At 38.1% G+C, this 21,563-nt stretch overlaps 2 protein-coding genes across 8 annotated transcripts in view; one reads left to right on the forward strand and one right to left on the reverse strand.

The window, feature by feature from the left end:
• Positions 1 to 10,456, reverse strand: part of RABL3 (RAB, member of RAS oncogene family like 3) — a 29,926-nt gene extending 19,470 nt beyond the window's left edge. Inside the window, exons 1-2 of the mRNA XM_032406646.1 lie at positions 10,356 to 10,456; positions 6,789 to 6,880 (exon numbers count right to left, since the gene is read on the reverse strand). Coding sequence (XP_032262537.1) covers positions 6,789 to 6,880; positions 10,356 to 10,401 — 138 coding nt within the window. The 5' untranslated portion in view covers positions 10,402 to 10,456. The remainder of the gene's footprint in view (positions 1 to 6,788; positions 6,881 to 10,355) is intronic.
• The window catches only part of GTF2E1 (general transcription factor IIE subunit 1), a 43,479-nt gene continuing 32,284 nt past the window's right edge, over positions 10,369 to 21,563 (forward strand). For 5 of the 7 annotated variants that reach the window (XR_004299799.1, XR_004299800.1, XM_032406644.1 and 2 more), the window contains exons 1-2: positions 10,582 to 10,685; positions 15,227 to 15,693. Coding sequence is in view for 5 of the 7 variants with exons in the window: in XM_032406644.1 (XP_032262535.1) it covers positions 15,246 to 15,693 (448 nt within the window). In the remaining 2 variants the exon portion in view is untranslated. Of the gene's footprint in view, positions 10,458 to 10,581; positions 10,686 to 14,068; positions 14,600 to 15,226; positions 15,694 to 21,563 lie in introns of those variants that run through there. The other 2 variants (XM_032406643.1, XM_032406642.1) reach the window with 2 other exon arrangements.

Here is a 21,563-nt window from a genome sequence, read left to right on the forward strand (position 1 = left end):
GGGTCATGTACCATCAGTAAAATATACTGTACACCTCCCCAAAGTAAGTAAATAAAAAGCAGAAAGAAATTTAGTAAAGAAAATGATACACATCAGGGGCGCCTGGGTGGCTCAGTTGTTAAGCGGCTGCCTTCGGCTCAGGTCATGATCCCAGAGTCCTGGGATCGAGCCCTACATCGGGCTCCCTGCTCAGTGGGAAGCCTGCTTCTCCCTCTCCCACTCCCCCTGCTTGTATTCCCGCTCTCGCTGTCTCTGTCTCTGTCAAATAAATAAATAAAATCTTTAAAAAAAAAAAAAGAAAATGATACACATCAAGAAAGAACACCGGATGCTGTCGATGCTCTCTAATAGTGTGGTTTAGTATGTATGCCTGCAGAGTTACTCAAGAGAGGCAGGAAGGCAGGAGGTCTTAGGAGAAAGTTGGGAGAAAAGAGACAAAGACAGAAAAGAGCAACTAGGAGAGTGTACTAGGGGAGTAGGAATTGAACTCGTCTAATTTGCTGCTATACTTCCAATTCCTGATTCCTAGTGGGTAGGCAATATATGTACTAAACGAACAAATGAATGAATGAATAATATAAAGGTTACTGCTAATTGCCTTTTCCTTTCCAGTAAGCTGATTTTGCCTTTAGCCAAACTCATGTCCCCTATTTTTTTTTAAAGTCACTTTTCTCTTGTATTCTGTACCCATTCACTCCTTTATTTAAACTTTAAACTTTGTGCAAGATTGATTTAAATCTGTCTCTATTTCCTCTCTGCCTCCTCACATCATTTGGTTTCTGCCACTAACATTCCATCACACTTTCAAAGGTCAGCAATGACTTCATTACCACCAATTTTTTTTTCTCTCTCAGTCCTTATATGTCTACAGCATTTCATTATCAAAACCCAATCCTTCTTTCATGAAATTCTCATCTCCCTTTACTCTTCTGGTATTTCATCATCTTGGCTATCCTCTTACCTCTTTGATCAATGCTTCTCTGACCTCTCTTCTCAACAACTCTCCAAATATACCCCAAGGTTTTCCCTCGGCTCTTCTCTTTCTAAATTTGCTTTGTGAAAAAACTCATCAACTCTCATGGTCTGGGATTATTTCCATGCAGATGGTTCCAACTCAGAATTCTCTCTTGAGCTTCCCCACCTCATCTCTGAATGCCTTCTGACAGTTTCAGTTGGATAGCTCACAGATCTCTCCCTTCATCATGTCCAGAACTGAATTTATTATCATTCACTTCTCCTTTACCTATTATATACATATATCCCCGTTCTTGAGGAATAGTCCATTCAGTCATTAACACCCAATATAATTTTCCATTCTTTATAAGCACCTCACTTTTTCTCTTGAACTGCTGTTAACACTTACATTCTCTATCAGTGCTGTCTCATGACCTTCTGTAATGATAGAAATGTCCAGTATAGTAACCACTGGCAACATGTGACGTTGGGCATTCAAATGTGGTTAGTTCAATGAGGAACTAAATTTTTCATTTCAGTTAATTTAAATTTAAATTGCCACATCAGTCTAGTGGTTACTGTATATAACAGCAGTGGAATACTTTTTTCTTAATACATTCTGGAACAAGAGGCAGTACAGAGCCGTGCTGTTCTAGAGGGGAGGGGGTGGGGGGATGGGTTAGCCTGGTGATGGGTATTAAGGAGGGCAGGTTCTGTATGGAGTACTGGGTGTTATACGCAAACAATGAATCATGGAACACTACACCAAAAACTAATGATGTAATGTATGGTGAGTAACATAACATAATAATAATAAAAAAAAAAAGAGCACAGGCTCTTGAACCAGATTGCTTGGGTTTGAATCCCAACCCTATAACTTACTTGCAATGTGACCTTGAACAAGACATTTAACACCTCCGTACCTCCACTTCTTCGTGTTTCAAATACGGGAAATAATAGTACCGCCCTTGAAGGGTTGTTGTGGGACTTACATGAATTAGTATGTAAAATGGGTGCCTAGCCAAAGTAAGCACTAAGAAATATTAGCCATCATTCGTATTATTATTTCTAAAATCATTCATATCTTATCCCACCTACTAGATCTTACTTCACATTCTTAGCGAGGATAGAGATTGTCTTTTCTTTTTTAGTTTCTCCCCAGTGCTTGCACATTATTATGCTGCCCAAAGAGGAAGTCAATAAATATTGATTGTATGCAATGTGTAAATTAGAAAGTTAAAATTCCATTAAAGTGAACTAGAAATGACAAGTCAATTTCCTTATTTGTAATTTGTGAAAAGATTAGATTCTGTAAGTCTTGTTTTCATAATTAAGAGTACCATGCATTTATATTAGTCCCATTAGACTTGGGGCAACAAAATTAGAAGACAGTAATGAATGAAGAATACTGCAAAATAAAACTTTTCTCTCTTTTCCCTTCAATTCAGTATGCACACCTCTCCACTGCATACTAGATCCAAAATGTTAGTAATTACTGAGTACATACATTAAGCTCATTAGTTTCACCCAGTACTTGAAATTAAACAATTAATTACATTATCACCTTTATCATCTCTATTTTTAGTTGGCTCTTAGATGTGAAATGAGCTAAATGGGGCAATTGTTTCTAAGAGTTTTGAAGAGGGTGTATTCATGGATCTACAAGGATTCTGGAGATATCCTCGCTCAGGTTTCAATAACACAGAAGCTGTAACTGCAATTTAAAGCTGCTACAGAAGAAAGTGTTCTTCTAAGCTATTTAGGTAATGGTTTTATCAGATTTAATCACTCTTGCTAAAGCAAAGAATTGTTCACTTTATTATAACAATAGTCAAAACAATTTACATGTTTATGGCAACTTTCCTTAAGATTATCATTTAAAAATGCCTTTTACTTATATTGTCATTCAAAAAATTCATTCTTCTCAAAGATGGAAGACAGAGGCCAACCAGCCCAAGATACAAGATACAGTGAAGAGTAATAAAAGCAAGGTAACTTTCACCTCCACATGCCCATTCTTTAGCAATAATGCAATTCAGGCCAACTGGCTTTATAGGAGTCAGTTAGTGCCACACTCATTCTGGTAAAATCAGTCACAGTGTAACATCACCTACAAACCTGTAGGCTAGCTAAAGCAGATATTATTTACCTCTATTCTGCAGAAGATATACTAAGGCTCAGAGAAGTAAACTGATTAGTCTAAGGTCACGCTTGAGGAAGCAAAAGGCAATATGGGAACTGACCCAGGAAGTGGGAGTTTAAGTTTCTTTTTTTAAAATTCTTTATTTAAATTCAATTTAGTTACCATATACTGTATTATTAGTTACTGGGGTAGAATTTAGTGATTCAGCCATTGCATGTAACACCTAGTGCTCATTACATCAAGTGCCCTCCCTAATGCCCATCACACAATTTCCCCTTCTCCCCACCCACCTACCTTCAGCAACCCTCAGTTTGTTTCCTAGAGTTAAGAGTCTCTTATGGTTTGCCTCCCTCTCTATTTTCATCTTATGTTATTTTTCCTTCCCTTCCCCTATGTTCATCTGTTTTGTTTCTTAAGTTCCACATATGAGTGAAATCATATGGCACTTGTCTTTTTGACTGACTTATTTCACTTAGCATGATACTCTCTAGTTCCTTTCATGTCATAGCAAATGGCAAGATTTCATTCTTTTTGATGACTGAGTAGTATTCCAGTGTGTGTGTGTGTGTGTGTGTGTGTGTGTGTGTGTGTGTGTGTATGTACACACCACATCTTCTTTATCCATTCATGTGTCGATGGACATCTGGGCTCTTTCCATATTTTGGGTATTGTGGACATTGCTGCTATAAACATTGGGGTGCATGTGCCCCTTCAAATCACTATGTTTGTATCCTTTGGATAAATACCTAGTAGTACAATTGCTGGGTTGTAGGGTAGCTCTATTTTTAACTCTTTGAGGAGCCTCCATACTGTTTTCCAGAGTGGCTGCACCAGCTTGCATTCCCACCAACAGTGTAGGAGGGTTCCCCTTTCTCCGCATCCTCGCCAACATCTGTCATTTCCTGACTTGCTAATTATAGCCATTCTGACTGGTGTGAGGTGGTATCTCATTGTGGTTTTGATTTAGATTTCCCTGATGCCAAGTAATGTTGAGCATTTTTCAAGTGTCTGTTGGCCATTTGTATGTCTTCCTTGGAGAAATGTCTTTTCATGTCTCTCTTCTTTTCAATATGTTATGCTCTCTCACTGAAAGGGATTTAGGAAAATCCATAAGGAAATTTTGTCCAGAACTTGCTATTGACAAGTTGCCAAATGAACTTATTATCTAGTATTTGTTTTCTTCTACAGCTAAGAATTTGGGAACATGGCAGGCTGAAATGACACAGACATTCCCAGACATTCTGACTTCAAGTTCACAGAAATGCCATAAAAATATTTTTAAAAAATAAAGAGGAAAAGCTCAAGAAAAAGAAAGGGAAATCCTCAGATGCTAGAAATGAACTTAAAATCAGAGTGAGAAGTGGGAACTGACCCAGATTCAGAGATAGCTTCAGGGGCCAGTGTCTGGAGTTTAAGTGCCCATCCAGGAATAGAGATCTGTTTTCTGGCTTTTAAGGCAAGAATATACATAGGTGAGGGCGCCTGGGTGGCTCAGTTGGTTAAGCGACTGCCTTCGGCTCAGGTCATGATCCTGGAGTCCCTGGATCAAGTCCCGCATAGGGCTCCCTGCTCGGCAGGGAGTCTGCTTCTCCCTCTGACCCTCCCCCCTCTCATGTGCTCTCTCTCATTCTCTCTCTCTCAAACAAATAAATAAAATCTTAAAAAAAAACAAAAAAGAATATACATAGGTGAGTGACAAAGACCAGACGATAGTTCCCTTCATGAAATCCGGCCCAGTTAGTGAAAGAGAGTAGGAAAAACTATCCACTGGCTCAGGAAAGCAGGAAAAACTTTCTGCCAGGGACCCTAGGTAGGGCTGGTACAGGATAAAGGGTCCACAAAAAAATGGAAACCACAGGCCTGTACTGTAATCAAATATTTAGAGAATATACATTATCTAGATGGCATAGAAACTCCTAGCTTTGAAATTTCAAGTACCATTGAAATCCCTAGGGCTCTGGAAGCAACAGAAATGAAAAGTTACCGTACTTTCATGACACAGCATACAGGACTTCCACAGAGAAGAGGGAAAAAAATCCTGCTGAAGATGTGATCATCTTCAAAGAATTATAAACCATACAAAGAGATACATTTCCATGAAGCATAGTCAGCATACACAGCAAGTTAGAATATCTACCACCCACTCAGAAAAAAAAAAAACAATCCAAAAGAAACCATAAAATAGTATGTTGAAAATAATTAAAAAGTAAAACCATCATGAAAGATTAGGATATCGTGAAAAATCTTGACATTTGAAAAAGAACCAAAAGGAGTATCTAGAAATAAAAAATTACAGTTACAAAGATGAAAAACTTAGTGGATATATTAAAAAGCAGATTAGACATAGTTGAAGAGATTCTTTTTTTTTTTTTTTTTTAAAGATTTTATTTATTTGACAGAGAGAAACACAGCGAAAGAGGGAACACAAGCAGGGGGAGTGGGAGAGGGAGAAGCAGGCTTCCCGCCGAGCAGAGAGCCCGATGCGGGGCTCGATCCCAGGACTCCGGGATCATGACCTGAGCCGAAGGCAGACGCTTAACGACTGAGCCACCCAGGCGCCCCGGTTGAAGAGATTCTTAATTAACTGGAAGGCAGATATGAGTACGTGATCCAGAATACACAAAGGAGAAATAAAGAACAGAACACATGGAATTACAATTAAAAGATATAGAGGACAAAAATCTAACAGAAGTGCAAAAGGAGGAGATAGAGGGAATGAAGGAAGACAGTAGATAATGGCTAAAAATTTTGAAAAATGAAGACAGTTGTGAGAGGCACAACCTTCTGATAGCATGACTAAAAACGAACCCATACCTAGACATGTTTTAGTAAAACTACAGAACATCAAAAAAAAAAAAAAATCTTTTAAAAGCAACCAGAGAGAAGAAATTACCTTCAAAGGAATAATAATTAGGCTGACAAAAGATTTCCAATCAGCAGCAATGTAAGTCATAGTCTGTGGAACAATAGCTTCAAAGAACTAAAAGAAAATAATTGTCAATTGAGCTAATTACCATTCCTTTCCTATTTATTTCTTAACTCAATGGAGAGATGTATGCTAGCAGAAGAGACATTTGGATAGGACTAGCTGGGATTAGCAAAGACCAACAGTATCTGGGAAGACAGTTAATTTGGTGGAAACTGCACCTGAGTTTCCTAAATGTGAGGTGGAAGAGATGACCTGCCTACACCTAAGGCTCCAGAAGCTTTTGCCTTTACATATATTTCTAGCCAAAAGGTGTCTCTCTTAGTGCAAAAGGATTAGATAGAATTATTTATGGAGCATGTTAAGTGAACTCTAGATACATAGCACAGTAATTAAAACTGAACTCCCTGGATTCAGACTATTTAGACAAGATTGGGTCCATTCAGGGTGGTATGGTGGTAGACTAGATTAAGACTATTTAGGATCAAATCTTGACTTTGCTTTTATTGCACTGAGTCAATTTGATCAAGGTACTTTATTTCTCTATGCCTCAGTTTCTGCAGTTATACCTCACAGTTTAAAAGGATTAAGTTAGGAAAGACATGTAAGGTAATTAATTGGCATAGTATCTAGCACAGAGCAGGTGGTTAATAAAGCCCAGCTATTATTATTAGTTTTGACTACAGTACTATAATTTGATCATGTAGTTTGAAGGACTTATCTTTAATATGACTACAGAAAAACTAAAATATCAGAAACACATACTCTGACATCTACTGAGCAGCCCACAGTCCATGACGGATTTCCCAGGACTTGATTTTGACACAGAAGATGAACCAGTGAAGATTTTCCAACACCTGTAAAAGATATAAGAACTCTAGTCAAATAAGAGATATGCTGAAATATTTATCATGACAAAAGTCTGAGCATACGCCAGTAATAATGATATGTAAAGTATAGTTGTTTAAAAGGTGGTCACACCATACCCTTTGGAAAAAGAGAAATACTCTATTCCCTCTTCTAAGGCAGCACTTTATTTTCATATAGATCTCTTGGGTTCAAGGTAATGTAGTTATTAATGCCAGAACTAGCATTAGGACATCTGTAGGAAGAGGAAAGAGGATGAGTCCTTCTGTCTACCTGTATGTAGAATCACTCATTCAATTGACAGCATTTTGGGATGTCATTATAACAAGCATAGTTGGTGAATCTTTATGCAACACTAGTTGTATCAAAACTTTAGACCATCTCTTTGTGTGCATTACTGTGTATGAATCTATCAGTTATGTTTATTTATTATAAAAAGTTGTATTTAGAGACAATCTGGAAAGAATTTTTAAAAAAAGGAAAAATTCCCTGAAGAGCCCTTTGAGCAATATGTAAGTTCATTTAATATCACAAGCAGGATTCTTCTAAAAGCAAGTTGTTACTGGGAATATGTACATGGTGTACTTAAAAACAATACAATATAGGCCTTGGCTGGTACAGCTGGTTCTGTCTGGAATATCCTCCCCATCCTCCCTTGTCATTTCCCCTTCCCCACTGGCCTGGTGAATTAATCTTTCAAGACTCAGGATCTTTCTAGTTATAAAGTCCTTTTGAATTCCACAGAGATAGAACTAAGGACACTCACTATCCACCATCCTCTCGGTCTCCACTGTACTCTGCACATTTTTTTACAAAGCACTGAAAACACATTATTACACTTCTTTGTTTATAGGTTTTATTCACGCTGTTTAAGTTTTTTGAGGGTTGGAACTGGGTTTTACTCATCGTTTGTATCTCCAGTATTCAGAACAGGGCCTTAATTAGTATTTATTTAGAGGCTAAAATTTTCCATGTTATTATAGAATCTTCATAAACATTTTTAATGTCTCCACGGTAGTTCAGAGAGTAGACAACAATTTACTTAACCATTCCCTCTCATTATTAGGTATGTAGGATGTTTTGAATTTTTCACTATCCTAAGAGAGGACTGTTCAAATTTTTGTTTCAAATTAAAATTATTTCCTTAGTATATCTTCCCAGAAGCGAAATTAGTATATAAAAGGAAATGAGCATTTCAAGTTCTTGATGTATGTTGACAACTTTCATCTGGTTACTCTGTTACCAGTCATACATATAAGCCTGCAGGTCCTGTTGCACCTCAACAGTATGTATGCTGTTTCTTTTTCATCTATATTAATTTGATAAAAGAAAAAAAGTGACATCTTGCTTTAGTCTACATTTCTTTACCTTCTGGTAAAGATCTACATTACAATTACCTTTGTTAATCAGTTGTCTTTCCTTTCTTATGAATTATTTGTTGATGTTCTCTGCCCATTTATCTAATGGCTTTTAGTGTTATCAATTTACGTAACCTCTCTTTATATTAGCTGTCTGATGTAATTGAATCCAGTATTTTCCCAGGTTTCCCTTTAATTCTTTTTATTTTTTTCAATACAGACAATTAAACCCCGCATCGAGCCCCGCATCGAGCCCCACATCGGGCTCCCTGCTCAGTGGGAAGCCTGCTTCTCCCACTCCCCCTGCTTGTGTTCGCTCTGTCAAATAAATAAATAAAATCTTAAAAAAAAAGAATTGACTAACAGTGGATAGACTTGTCAACAGTAAGAACAGGAAGCACCAGGAAAACTGGCAAACTATTCATTTCTTTAAGAATTTTGGGAGGTACTGGGGCGCCTGGGTGGCTCAGTCGTTAAGCGTCTGCACACATAGCCTAACATCCGTGAATGTATGACAAGATCAATCAAGTGGGCATGACTATGTCTTCTGTTTTACAACTAAACTATAAGGAAAAAGAAAAGCTTACTAATTGCCTGATCACTTTTCCACATTTAATGCAGCAGCTAATTCAACCCTGTTATGTAACACATCGATTACACAGTTATAGCCTCAGCACTTACTACAGTGCCTGCTGTGTAGCAGATACTTAAGTAATTTTTGTGAAAAAGAAAAAATCGACTAGTTCCAACAATATGTAACATCAAGGGTTTGTTAGATGCAATAGAAAAGTGAATTAAAAATGAGAGAGAACACCTACTTCAGGTATCATGAACCATGTTAGCTCTGAATTCCAGTCTCAAATTCTACTTGGTGATACTCTTGCCAAGTCCATTTAGACCATCATTACTTTATTCATTTATATAAAACTGAGTGACTTCATTAAATTAATTTCAGCACCACTTCAAGCTAAAGAACTGAAGTTGACAAACTGGATTATATTCACAGAATTTCATAATGCAACTTTCTTTAGGGAATATTAAATAATGCTATCTATAAAATATTTTGCAATGCAAATAATCTTCAGGCAATGTGGAAACGTTCTTAACCTCCTCCTCTCCACCACAATTGTACACAGTCTGAAAGGCTAGTTGTCAAGCTGTTTGGGGTATATTCTCTCCACCTCCAAGCATCTGGTACAATGTCTTTGCTCACAACACACATTCATAGGTCAACTCCAGAAAAGCACATCTACGAAATGCAAGGTTAGCATTTATTCCAAGTTCTTAAAGAGCACAGAAGTGGAAGTTATGATAAAAAACAGGAGGGTAGAGAGGTGGGAGGGGGAAATGCAGACTTCAATTTTAGTTCTCAAAAGTTCAAGGCGTCAAAAGAATTTTAACACTAGGATTAAATTGAGCTCAGCATTAAATCCCAGCTGTTTCATAATACGGCTTTATCTTAATTGCTCTATTTCTTACAACCTAGCACATAATAGGTTTTTAATTAGGATTACAGAGAACTAAGAAATCAAGAAACCCAGCTGAGAGTAAAACAGGGCTACCACCCAATATTTAATTTCATAATATGCCTTAGTGTCTAAATGCGTGGGCAGGTTCTGTCATTTACCTCTCTCCTCTTCACTTTTCTCAACTGTAAAATGGGGTTAATAGGGATGCTATCAAGCTAAATGAATTGATATATGTAAAGCATTTGGAACAGTGTCATTAGTGCACGTTTGAATTCCGTAATGAACACAATCTCTTGAAAGCACGATCCCAACTTCACAGCGCCCAATCCAACAATGTCTGCATATCTTTTATAAAACAAAGGAACTGACAATACAAGCCTAGGCTGCCGTCGCCAAGGAGACCAACTCGGAAAGCTGCGAAGGCGGAAAAAGCCCGGGGCTCGGCGCCCCCCACCCGCGCAACGCCACCTTCGTCAAATAGAGCAAAGTCCTCTGGGAAGTGTAGTTTTTAGACCTTGAGAGGGCTTTCAGCCATGGCAGGAGCCGGATCGTTGCAGGAGCGGAGGAATAGTGAAGGGAGAGGGTTAACGGATAACTCAAAAGTGTCGGGAGCCCCAGAGGTGGATTAAACCACTCACCTGAGTCTCCCAATACCAGTACCTTCACTCGATCCAAGGACGCCATCTTGCTACAGCCTGGAGTTAACGCCTGTTCCGGGATGGTAGGCCAACCAGAGCTGGGTATGCGAGGGAGAACCTTCAATTTCATTGGCTAGTCGGGGTGTGACTGTATTGACTGAAGGCCTCACTGTGCTGATTGGCCGGCATGGTTAAAAAGTGGTGGGTGGGTTCCAAAGCTGGTCGCAGGATTAAGGCGTTTTCTTTGTCGCACAGGTGGCGTGGCTCGTTTAAGCCGGTAGTTGAGGCGCTGAGGGAAGCTGTAGTGGGAGTGTTCGAGGATTCGTTTTGGTAAACCTTGTTCCCTGTTCCTTGTTCTCGATTCCCTGGTCCGGCGTCGCATTTCAGGGTTTCTCCCTCTTCTCCCTCCTTTCTCCTTAGCTACCCGCCTCCCCTTAGCTACTCTCTTGATTTGGTCCTCCAAAGAACCATTGACCCCGGAGCGGCCAGTGTACAACCTCGGGTAGGATGGGCTTGGATGCGCCGAGTGTGGCCCCAGGACTCACCTGGCACAGTCCGAGGGGATTTAGGGGCTCGGGGTCTGTCACTGGGGAGTAGAGAACATTACTGAACCGAGTTCTTGGAGGGCAACTGGTCCACAGCTTTGGCGGTGATATGCCGCTTTATGTATGAAGGTGTGGAAAGTACCATGAAACATGGTAACTGAAAAAACCACAGTTATTCGTATAGGATTCAAGTTCTCCCAGAAATGGAATAGTGGTATACTGAAATAATCTAACTGGACTCCCGCATCCACTCCTTTCTCTTTTATGTCACATCCTGTAGTCAGCATAGTCTTTTAAAATAGCGAATTTGAGCCTGTCACCTCCTGCCTAAAACCATTTGAAGTTTAAGGAGGTTTTCAGTAGCCTCTCTTTCTACTCTGGAAGCAGCAGTGGAGGAAGTGAACTGGGGGGCGGGGGGGAGCTGGCAGAGTGGGCATATTGGGTGAACACGTGCTTAGGAGACTTACGGAAAGTTTTATGAAAGTGCTTGATTAGCTTGGCTAGATGCTGGAAAGTGGTGAACAAGAGATAGACATGAAGAAAGTACAGATCTATTCACTGCAAGGAAGAAAGGGAAAGAGCTCTGTGTGAAAGGGAAACATTTTAAGCTACTAAGGGGAATCTGGGAAGGTCTCTCTGAGAAATGTCATTTTATATGTGAAGGATGATTAGAAGGGAGTTTGAGCTTAGCTTTGTGGGCAGAAAGAACAGCATGTGGTGTTTCTTCCGGGCCTGGTGATGGAGAAAGCATGTGTGGCTCATGGAATTGAGAGAATGCCAGTGTGACTGGAGATGAGGCTGACAAGGATAAAGAGAGTGCAGAGAAAGCATTCATTTCAACTTTGTTTCTCCAACTCTGTGCCTGGTGTCTGGCTAAATTTTTGTATGATGAGAAAACATGGTTCAAAAACAAAACCACTTGCCTTTGGGGGTCTGGATGGGTAGGGAGGCTAGGAGGTGACTGATGGACTCTGAGTCTAAAAAGAAGAAGCAAAAGTTGGTGCTATAAGGTCATACTTTCAAAAGTCTGCAGAGACCAGCCGGGCTCCTTCCCTGTTTAAAACTGTCAACTGCTCTCTTCGGCTTCAGGTTATTGTTTCTATGTGGGAATATGGTCTCACTTTTTTCCTTAGATATTTCCAATTTTCAAGCTTAAAGTTGAAATTTATGTGAAATTTCACAGTTTTTCAATGTTGACAACTAATTCAGAAAATTTTCAAAATGTTCTTTGGGTTAAACAATGTGACAGAGGCTGCCAGTTTGAGACCTCTGACTTAAGTAATGTAACAAATCCAAAGACTGAATAGGAGATTCATCGTTAAGTGGGGAAGTAGAAGTGGTAGAGGAGAGAACAAAATGGTCAGGAAGGATGATTTTAGAATGTAGAGAGTTTGCATAAGCTGGAACAGCATGCCTTCTTTCCTGAGCTCCACTTTCATTTGTTCAGCTACCTACGGGACGTCTTCATGGAATATTCTCTGGTATTTCCTCAGAGACCAGCATCTAAAAGTGAATGCCTCATTTCTTATAAACCTGTTCCTCTTTCAGGTGTTAACCCCTTTTTCATAGTGGTAGTATTCTCTTCCTAGCCACACTGGCTCAATGCAATTATTTAATAACATTAAATATGTCATTGTTTAATGGGTGTAGCGTTTCAGTTTTACAAGATGAAAAGACTTATGGAGGTGGGTGGTGGTGGTGATTGTACAACATTATGATTGTATTTAATATCACTGAACTGTATACTTAAAAATGGTTAATTGATAAATTTTGTGTTATGTGTATTTTACCAATAAAAAATATTGTAAAAAAAGAAAAACCCAAATAACTACTTAAAATTTTCCTACTCTGTTACTCCACTTCCAATATATTATCAGATTCTTTTAATTTTGTTTCTATAATAAATTTCATTCATCCTGCCCTCTCTTCCTTAGTTTAGGTTTGGTTACTATGGCTCCTAATACTTCTGCAGTACCTCATCTTCAATACTTCAGTTCATTCCTCTTAGAATTATTCTAAGAGTCACTTTTCTATATAGAGGGTCTTATTATCAATGCCAGTATTTAATGATACTCTTATGATTCCAGCCCTGAAAACAGAACACTTTATATGAATTATCTCATTTAATCCATACTTCAAATCTATGAGGAAGGTGCTGTCAGTTACTTCTATATGTGAGGAAACTGAGAATTTTGTAGGGTCACAGGCTAGGAAATGGCGGAACTGGGATTCAAAACCCAAAAGTATTGCCCTGCAGAGTCCCTCATAACACTCCCTTACTCAAATCTTTAGTGCCCCCTCAGGTGTTTCAGGCAAAGGAAACAGGCAAAATGATAATGTGCATTGGCAGGACATGTGATAGCCACCCACCAAATTTGTCTGGAACAGTGGTCAGAGACTTTTCTGTGTACTGGAGTCACCTAAAGAGCTTTTAAAATAACATGATGCCTTGTCTGGCTCTCCCAGACCAGCTGAAACAGAATCTCTGGCAATGGGGCCCAGGATGGGTATTTTTAAATGCTCCCCAGATGATTCTGCTTTACAGCCAGGGTTGAGAACCACTGGTCTAGAAAATGGAGTGTATGGGGTGGGAGGTCAGGGAGGGCAATATAACTGTAGAAAATAATACTGAAAAAGTAATTTATTTTGACATTTGTCTGCCATTTTTAGTCTTTTGGATGTTTCAGAGGTTATATGTTGTGTTCTGCCAACTGTGGAGCATGTAAAACAAAGCAAACAAAAAACTGGGATCAAGTACAATGTATAGACCAAATTGGAAAGGAGAACAAAATGTAGCCAGTAGTATGCTATGATACTACTCTGGTGTTGAACCCAGGTACTTGCTCAGCATCCTTAAGCATTGGGATGACAGGAAGGTTCTAGGACTACAGGTTTGGATCTAGGTGCTGCTTTATCTCTTGTATATAGTCTTGCGTGATTATTTACAATCTGAAATACTACAATTGACTTTCCTTTTCCTTTATTACACACAGGGCATTGTATTTCTCCCCAAAAATATGTGCTTAGATTGATTGTTTAGGAATACCTTGATAGTATAGTACTGTGGATATAAAAATATTCTAAAAAAGGTATTAAATCTGATTGCATTGATAACCACTGATTATAAATAAAAAGTTCAATAGAAACTAATAGTAATAACAGAATATGATTCTCTATTGAAATAGTTCAGTGGGATGTCTCTGTTAAGAATTTCCCTATAGTATAGGGAAATTTCACTAGTCGTAGCCTGTGTAGGTAGCCTGGCCATTTTTAGTATGGGACATATGAAATCAATATGGAAGCTATCCTTATCAACAAGTACTTCCTAATAAGCATATTGCTTAACATTCTTATTTATTCACCTCAACAACCTCATTTAGGTAATTGATATTATCCTTATTTCTCAGAGTAAAATGTGAAGTTGTTTAAGGGATTTGCTCAGGATCACACAGCTACTAAAAAAAGCAGGCTAACTGAATTCCAAAGCGCAGGCTTTTTAACAGCCACGTCAGAGTCTAGCCCATGCCAGTTTGGGCTTGTGGAAGACGGTCTTCTGGGTCATGACATGAGAATTGGGTACAGTTAGCCTGTGCTTTGTCCTGCAAGAAGGGATCCAGGATTTAAGGATATCTTGGGCTTTTTTTTTTTTTTTTTTTAATTTAAGGACTATTAATTGGTCATCAGATTTAACTTTGCAAGGTTGGTAAAGCTATCTGGATCTAAGTGTTAATTTCTTTCAGATTTATAACAGTAATTTTGCCAAATGCCCATCCGGGGATTACTTATGTGTTTATCGGCTTTTTGTGATTTTATTGTGAGAGCATGACTAAGTAAAACGTCCTAGAATAGATTTTGGTAGAAAAATTTTACCCAAGAAAAGAAATAAAGACACTTTAAGGATATGCTAACTGCTAGGTTTCTCAGGGGTTTTCCAGCATTCTCAAAGATCTATAGCATTAACAGTGGTGAGGCGTCATTTATCTTTTTTGTTTCTCTTTCCAAAATAAAGTGGGCTTGATATAATATATCATTGCTGTAAGTAGTAAGTTACTTTTTAGAATCAAGCACTGTAGATCATGAAAATTAACATTTAAGAAATATGTCAAGCTTTTTAAGTGTGATCTTTGTACTCTAGAGGAAAATCTTATTCTCTGTTTAAATGCTTAGGCATTATGAGTCTTTTAAAACAATGGCTTGAGTACCTTTGTGGCACTTCAAGGGTGGTAGCTGCCAGTTACCTAATGGGTTGATTATTCTAGATTTAAAATTATTACTGTGTCCTTATGCCTAGCTAATCTCTTTTTTCTGAATTTGGTTTATTTAAAGTTGAAGTTTGCTGCTAAAGATGGCAGATCCTGATGTCCTCACCGAGGTTCCCGCAGCATTGAAGAGGTTAGCCAAGTATGTGATCCGGGGGTTTTATGGCATTGAGCATGCTTTGGCCTTGGACATCTTGATCCGGAACCCCTGTGTGAAAGAGGAGGATATGCTGGAGCTGCTCAAGTTTGATCGGAAGCAACTTCGATCAGTTTTGAATAATTTAAAGGGAGACAAGTTCATCAAATGCAGAATGAGGGTAGAGACTGCTGCAGATGGGAAAACCACTCGCCATAACTACTACTTTATTAATTACCGTACTCTTGTTAATGTGGTAAAATATAAATTGGATCACATGAGAAGGAGGATTGAAACTGATGAGAGAGATTCCACCAACCGGGCTTCCTTCAAGTGTCCTGTCTGTAGTAGTACTTTTACAGACTTAGAAGCTAATCAGCTCTTTGATCCCATGACAGGTGAGATTTTTTCCAATTTATGAATCTTCCAAGTAACTTAAAAAATAAAATATGTATTGTTTTTCTTAAATTGATCCATCTAATTTTTAAACCAATCATGTGTATCATTATAAAAGTGAATGGATTAGTGTAAGTCTACATATGGTCATTCTTAGTCTTACTGTCATGTTTGACCATCATACTACTTTTAGAAGCTTTTGAAAGCCTTTCTCATTCACAAGGGAGTGTACCCTCCCACCCATGGCACTCCTACCTCTGCTCCCATCCCCACCCCTTATTTGCAGCCACAGCCTGATCTGAAGGGTTGACTTCTCTACCACTTTGAAGCCATTCTGACATGTTTACTTTTAACCTTTTCATTCAACAGTTATTTGAATGCCTACTTGTGCCAGTCACTGCCAGAAAGTTATAATACAGTGTATTTAAACACTAGTGGAAGTACTTTGTTATTGGTAGTGTGTAACTAGGGCCTCTAATCTGCCTTTGGAGAAGGCCTCTGAAAGGTTAAGTAACAGCTGAGGACTAAAAGATAAGGGTTAGCCACGTGAAATAAAAGGGACACCTTTTCCAGGTTAACAAGTGGATACTTAGTCTCTTAGCCATTCATTAGTGGAAGGTAATTGTCAACATCATCTGTAATTTGCTTCATTTAATTAAATGCTTCAGTTTTAAGGATTTTTTTATTATCAACACAGGATTGTAAAACATACATTTTCTGAAAGTGCAATATGTCTGATATGAACATGAGAAACTTTAAAGTGCCAGGTTGTATAGTTGTTTTGTCTTGTCATTTGTAAACTGGAAAAGAGACTACAATTTTGCTAATTACTCAGTGGATCAATTTTGTATTATTTTCTAGAGGCAAAAATCTATAGAGAGAGCCAGCGTTGTAAAGTTAGATTGTCCCCTTGTTATGGCAGAATTCAGGTATAGGTTACTTTGTAGTCGTAGATCTGCCTTTTAAAAAACTATCTGAAAAATGTAATTTAAACGTTCACACATGAAATGTTTTATTGCAAAAAGGAAAGATTTATGTACATGTAATTTTCTAATTTTGTATATGTTATGTATTGTATATTTTAAAGACTTTTACAATTATTTTTTAATCGCAATCCCAATTAAAATTATTGCCTTAAAGAGCTAGAAATAGCCTATGACGTTTCTTATTTATTGTGAAGCAGTCATTTTGGATGAAAGGTAATTTAAAGAATTCACATTTGTATTAAATGTTTAATTTGTCAGAACCTCACTATTTACCTTAAAAGGGCTTAACTAGGAAGAGATCTTGGTTGTAAGAAAATTTTAACCATTCTGAGTAGAAGAATTGCTTGAGTGTGCTATAGAGGAATGTTATAGAATATATCTGGAACTCTTTCAGAATAGACTAGAAAAGTCTTGTCATTTTTGCCATTCACTCTAACAGATTTCTTAAAGGAGCTCTGGGTTTTGGTTTTGTGATTCTCTGCAGATGTTGGTGTGACAGTGGTTGTCTTCATCACTCTTGACTACAGTGGAAGGTGTAATCCAGTCCCTCAGAGAGGGTAGTCTAAAGTAATGTGCTTCTACTACATTTATTCATTTGATTCTTATTTCATGAGACTTTCTAAAGGGAAATATTTCCACTACTTATATATCAGTATTTAGGAGATTGATCCGTGATGCTCTTTGTATTTTACCTAGAGTTAGTGTCTGAATGAAGCTAGTTGTCGTCAACAGTTGGCCTGTGTAGGAGGTGGCCTAATGCGAAATATAGTCAAGATTATTTGAATCAAGGTTTTTGAGTCACTGATCAGCCAACACTAATAGTCAACTTAATTGTCATTTTTGTCCATACAGTGAAGCCTATGGTATCATGATTGAAAATTCTTAGTCATTGGGAAACCTTGTTCTGAGAATATACCTGCCTTTTGATTATAATTTGGCTTTTCATTTGGACTTTTCCTTTAAGGAGAGAATGTGCTGATTGGGTGATATTAAGCCTCAGTCTGTGTGTCAGTTCTGGTGTTTTGTGTTTTCACTATTAATGCCTTGACATCCTTTGGTTATACATTCCTTTTAGAAATCTTGGTGTTTTTCTCTCTGCTTCCTTACTCTGTTTTATTCATGCCCTCCCTTGCCATTTTAAAGAAGATGGGAAATAAACATTTGGTATGTGTATCAGAAGAGAAGGAGGGAACTTCTTCTGCTGTAATATTTATGCTGTCTTTAAATTGATAGAATTATAGTTTTCATTCTAAGCCTAGTCTTGTACAAAGCTATTCTACTTCCTGCTTGTTATTGGAGATTGATGATATTTCTGACAAAATGATGGGGGCATCTGATGGGCATCTATCTCCATTTCCATCTCAACAATTATTAGGTTGTACGGCGGTTTATATTAGTAATTAGGGACCATTCAGGAATTAGATTTGAAGCTTTACTGTTTACCTGATAAAAAGTTTTTAATTCAAGTGTATGGGCAGCTTTCTGCCACTTGACAAAGGGTAATGACTCTTAGATGAGTGTCCAGAAATTCTGGGCTCAGGAAATCCTGAGTTCAGGAAGAATTGTTTTACTAGTGTTAATTGACAGAAGCCAGTGATCTTTCTACTTCAGTTTGTAGCTTTTCCCTACCCTATGTCTTTTTTTCCCTAAAGAATGTGGCTTCTTTCTATACTTTCCATTTAGATTTTGCCATTGCTGTTCTTGGGTTGAACTCTCTCCAAATGTTTGATGCTTGGTATGTGTGAGATAATAGAAAATACATACTGGTTTCTGCCCCTAGTTCCTTGCACAGAGCTCCTAAAACTTGTAGTTTCCTAAGTGATAAGAGCACTCATAACCTCTTTTTTTCTAATATTTGATCTTTGACCCCTGGCTTCTGAAACCCTTGTAATTTCCTGGGTAATAAGAGTGTCTTCTGTTTTAATAAGGTCACTCTGGGTGGGTTCCTGGATGGCTCCTGGATGAGGGCTGGTCACCAGAAAGACTAAGCCAAGACCAAGCTTAGAATTTTCAACCCCACCTCCTATTCTCTTGAGAAAGGAGAAGGGCTGAAAGTGGAGTTAATGAGTGATCATGCCTATTTGAGGAAGCTTTCATAAAAATCCCAATAGTATGGGATTTGGGGAGATTCCGGGTTGGTGAACATGTGGAGGTGCAGGGAGAGCCGTACACTTGGAGAGGACATGGAAGCCCTGCGCTCCTTCCTATATGGTTGGCCCTACACATCTCTTCCACTTGGATGTTCATCTGTATCCTTTATCATATCCTTTAATAAACTGGTAAACATAAGTAAGTATATTCCTGAGGTCTGAGCTGCTCTAGCAAATTAGCTGAATCCTAGGAGGAGGTCGTTGGAACCTCCCATCTATAGCTTGTTGGTCAGAAGCATCCATGCTTGTGACTGGCATCTGAATTTGCAGGAAGAGGGGCAGTCTTGTGGGACTAAGCCCTCAACCTGTGGGGTCTGATGCTATCTCCAGGTAGTCATAATTGAGTTGAACGTTAGGACCCCAGCTGGTGTCACAGGCAATTCCCGGGGGTAAAATCTCCACAAATTTGGTGGTCAGAAATATCAGAAGTGAAGTGCTGTGTGTGACTAGTAAAGGAGACACACCGGAAAGAAACACACTACGGGAAATCTGGGCTTTTCCCTACATAGAAAAAAGACTGAGGTTTTTCCCTTATAGTATGTATAGATACTTTAGTTAATTAAAATGGAATGGCCTAGCCTTGGCCCACTAGTCCCTGGTTTCAGAAACTTAATCAGGCAAAACCTATTTTAGTGAAATATGGGAGTTTTATGTAAACAAAACAGACCACATGACATGAAATTTCTCAAATCAGCAAAATACCATCTTGTGGTTCATAAATGCATGATTTAGCAAGGTTTGTGACCACGTAGGTAGACTTAGTATTTCTGTTTCTACTTTGGTAGTCTTAACTATGGGTGATTTAGTTAATGGCACTTCTAAGTTAAATTCAGCAACATGCTTCCCCAAAAGGAAGGGGAAGATCGTACTCTCTTTTTAGATGTCAAGATTAGATGATATGGAAATAGCTTTATATTTTTCATTTTTCATTTAAAGATTATGCAGCCATAATGTCAGAGAAAATTTTGAAGAGAAAAAAAAAATTACCCACAGAACCACTGTCCTTTTGCATATTACCTGTAATGGCAATCATAGCCAAAAATAGTTTGTGATCTCTTGGTTCCTTAATGTACCAAACTCTCCTGCTTTTATCTAGTGTTCAAAATATGTTTTAATAGGTGTGATTTTCCCCCCCCCTAGTTTTCCTTTCAACCCCTTTCGGGCACTTTGATTTTATCTATATTTTGTTGGTATAGATATGATGCTTTGTGTATATAGCATTTTATTCCTGCTTAAGTTTTTCCCTAAGAAGAATTCTCAGCAGTGGGAATAGTGGGTGAAAGAACATAGTTTTATACTTCTTTAAAGGCATATATGACACTGTAGTTTTATCTAGGGCTGTGGGGGAGATAAATTGTTAGGTGTTTGAATTAGAAATAGTTTGGGAGCCCCTGTTACTGAATTTACCTAGAGACCCAAGAATCCCATTTTATTTTATTTTATCTTATTTTAATTTTAGTATTTTATTTTATTTTAGATTTTATTTATTTATTAGAGAGAGAGCTCACAAGCAGGGGGAGCAGCAGGCAGAGGGAGAGGGAAAAGCAGACTCGCCACAGAGCGGGGAGCCTGATGTGGGCCTCCATCCCTAGGACCCCGGCTGGGATCATGACCTAAGCTGAAGGCAGACGCTTAACCGACTGAGCCACCCAGGCATCCCCGAGAATACCATTTTATTTTACTTATTTTTTTTTTTTAAATTTTATTTTACTATGTTATGTTAGTCACCATACATTACATCATTAGTTTTTGATGTAGTGTTCCATGATTCACTGTTTGCATATACATGCCCTCCTTAATACCCATCACCGGGCTAACCCATCCCCCCACCCTCAGTTTGTTTGTCAGAGTCCGTAGTCTCTCATGGTTATATCCCCCTTCGATTTCCCCCCTTCATTTTTCCCTTCCCTTTTCCCTTTTTTTTTTTTTAACATATAATGTATTATTTGTTTCACAGGTACAGGTCTGCGATTCATCAGTCTTACACAATTCACAGCGCTCACCATCACACATACCCTCCCCAATGTTCATCACCCAGCCACCCCATCCCTCCCACCCCCCCACCACTCTAGCAACCCTCAGTTTGTTTCCTGAGATTAAGAATTCCTCATATCAGTGAGATCATATGATACTTGTCTTTCTCTGATTGACTTATTTCACTTAGCATAATACCCTCTAGTTCTATCCATGTCGTTGCAAATGGCAAGATTTCGGGGTTTTTTTGATGGCTGCATAATATTCCATTGTGTGTGTGTGTGTATACACAATGTATATATAAAATGGAATGTATATATATATATTATATATATATATATATTTTATATATATATATATATATATATATCTCACATAATCTTTATCCATTCATCTATGGATGGAAACTTGTGTTGCTTCTATATCTTGGCTATTGTAAATAATGTTGCATCTTCTTTATATACATCTTCTTTATATATATATATATATATATATATATATATGTGTGTGTATATATATATACATCTTCTATATATATATATTATATTATACTATATTATATATATATATATATATATATATATACATCTTCTTTATCCACTCATCTGTTAATGGACATCTTGGCTCTTTCCATAGTTTGGCTGCTATAACCATTGGGGTGCACATACCGTTTTGGATTACTACATTTGTATCTTTGGGGTAAATACCCAATACTGCAATTACTGGGTCGTAGGGTAGCTCTATTTTCAACTTTTTGAGGAA

The sequence above is a fragment of the Phoca vitulina genome, unplaced genomic scaffold (assembly GCF_004348235.1).
Source record: "Phoca vitulina isolate PV1807 unplaced genomic scaffold, GSC_HSeal_1.0 scaffold8, whole genome shotgun sequence".
In the NCBI taxonomy this organism is placed as follows: domain Eukaryota; kingdom Metazoa; phylum Chordata; class Mammalia; order Carnivora; family Phocidae; genus Phoca; species Phoca vitulina.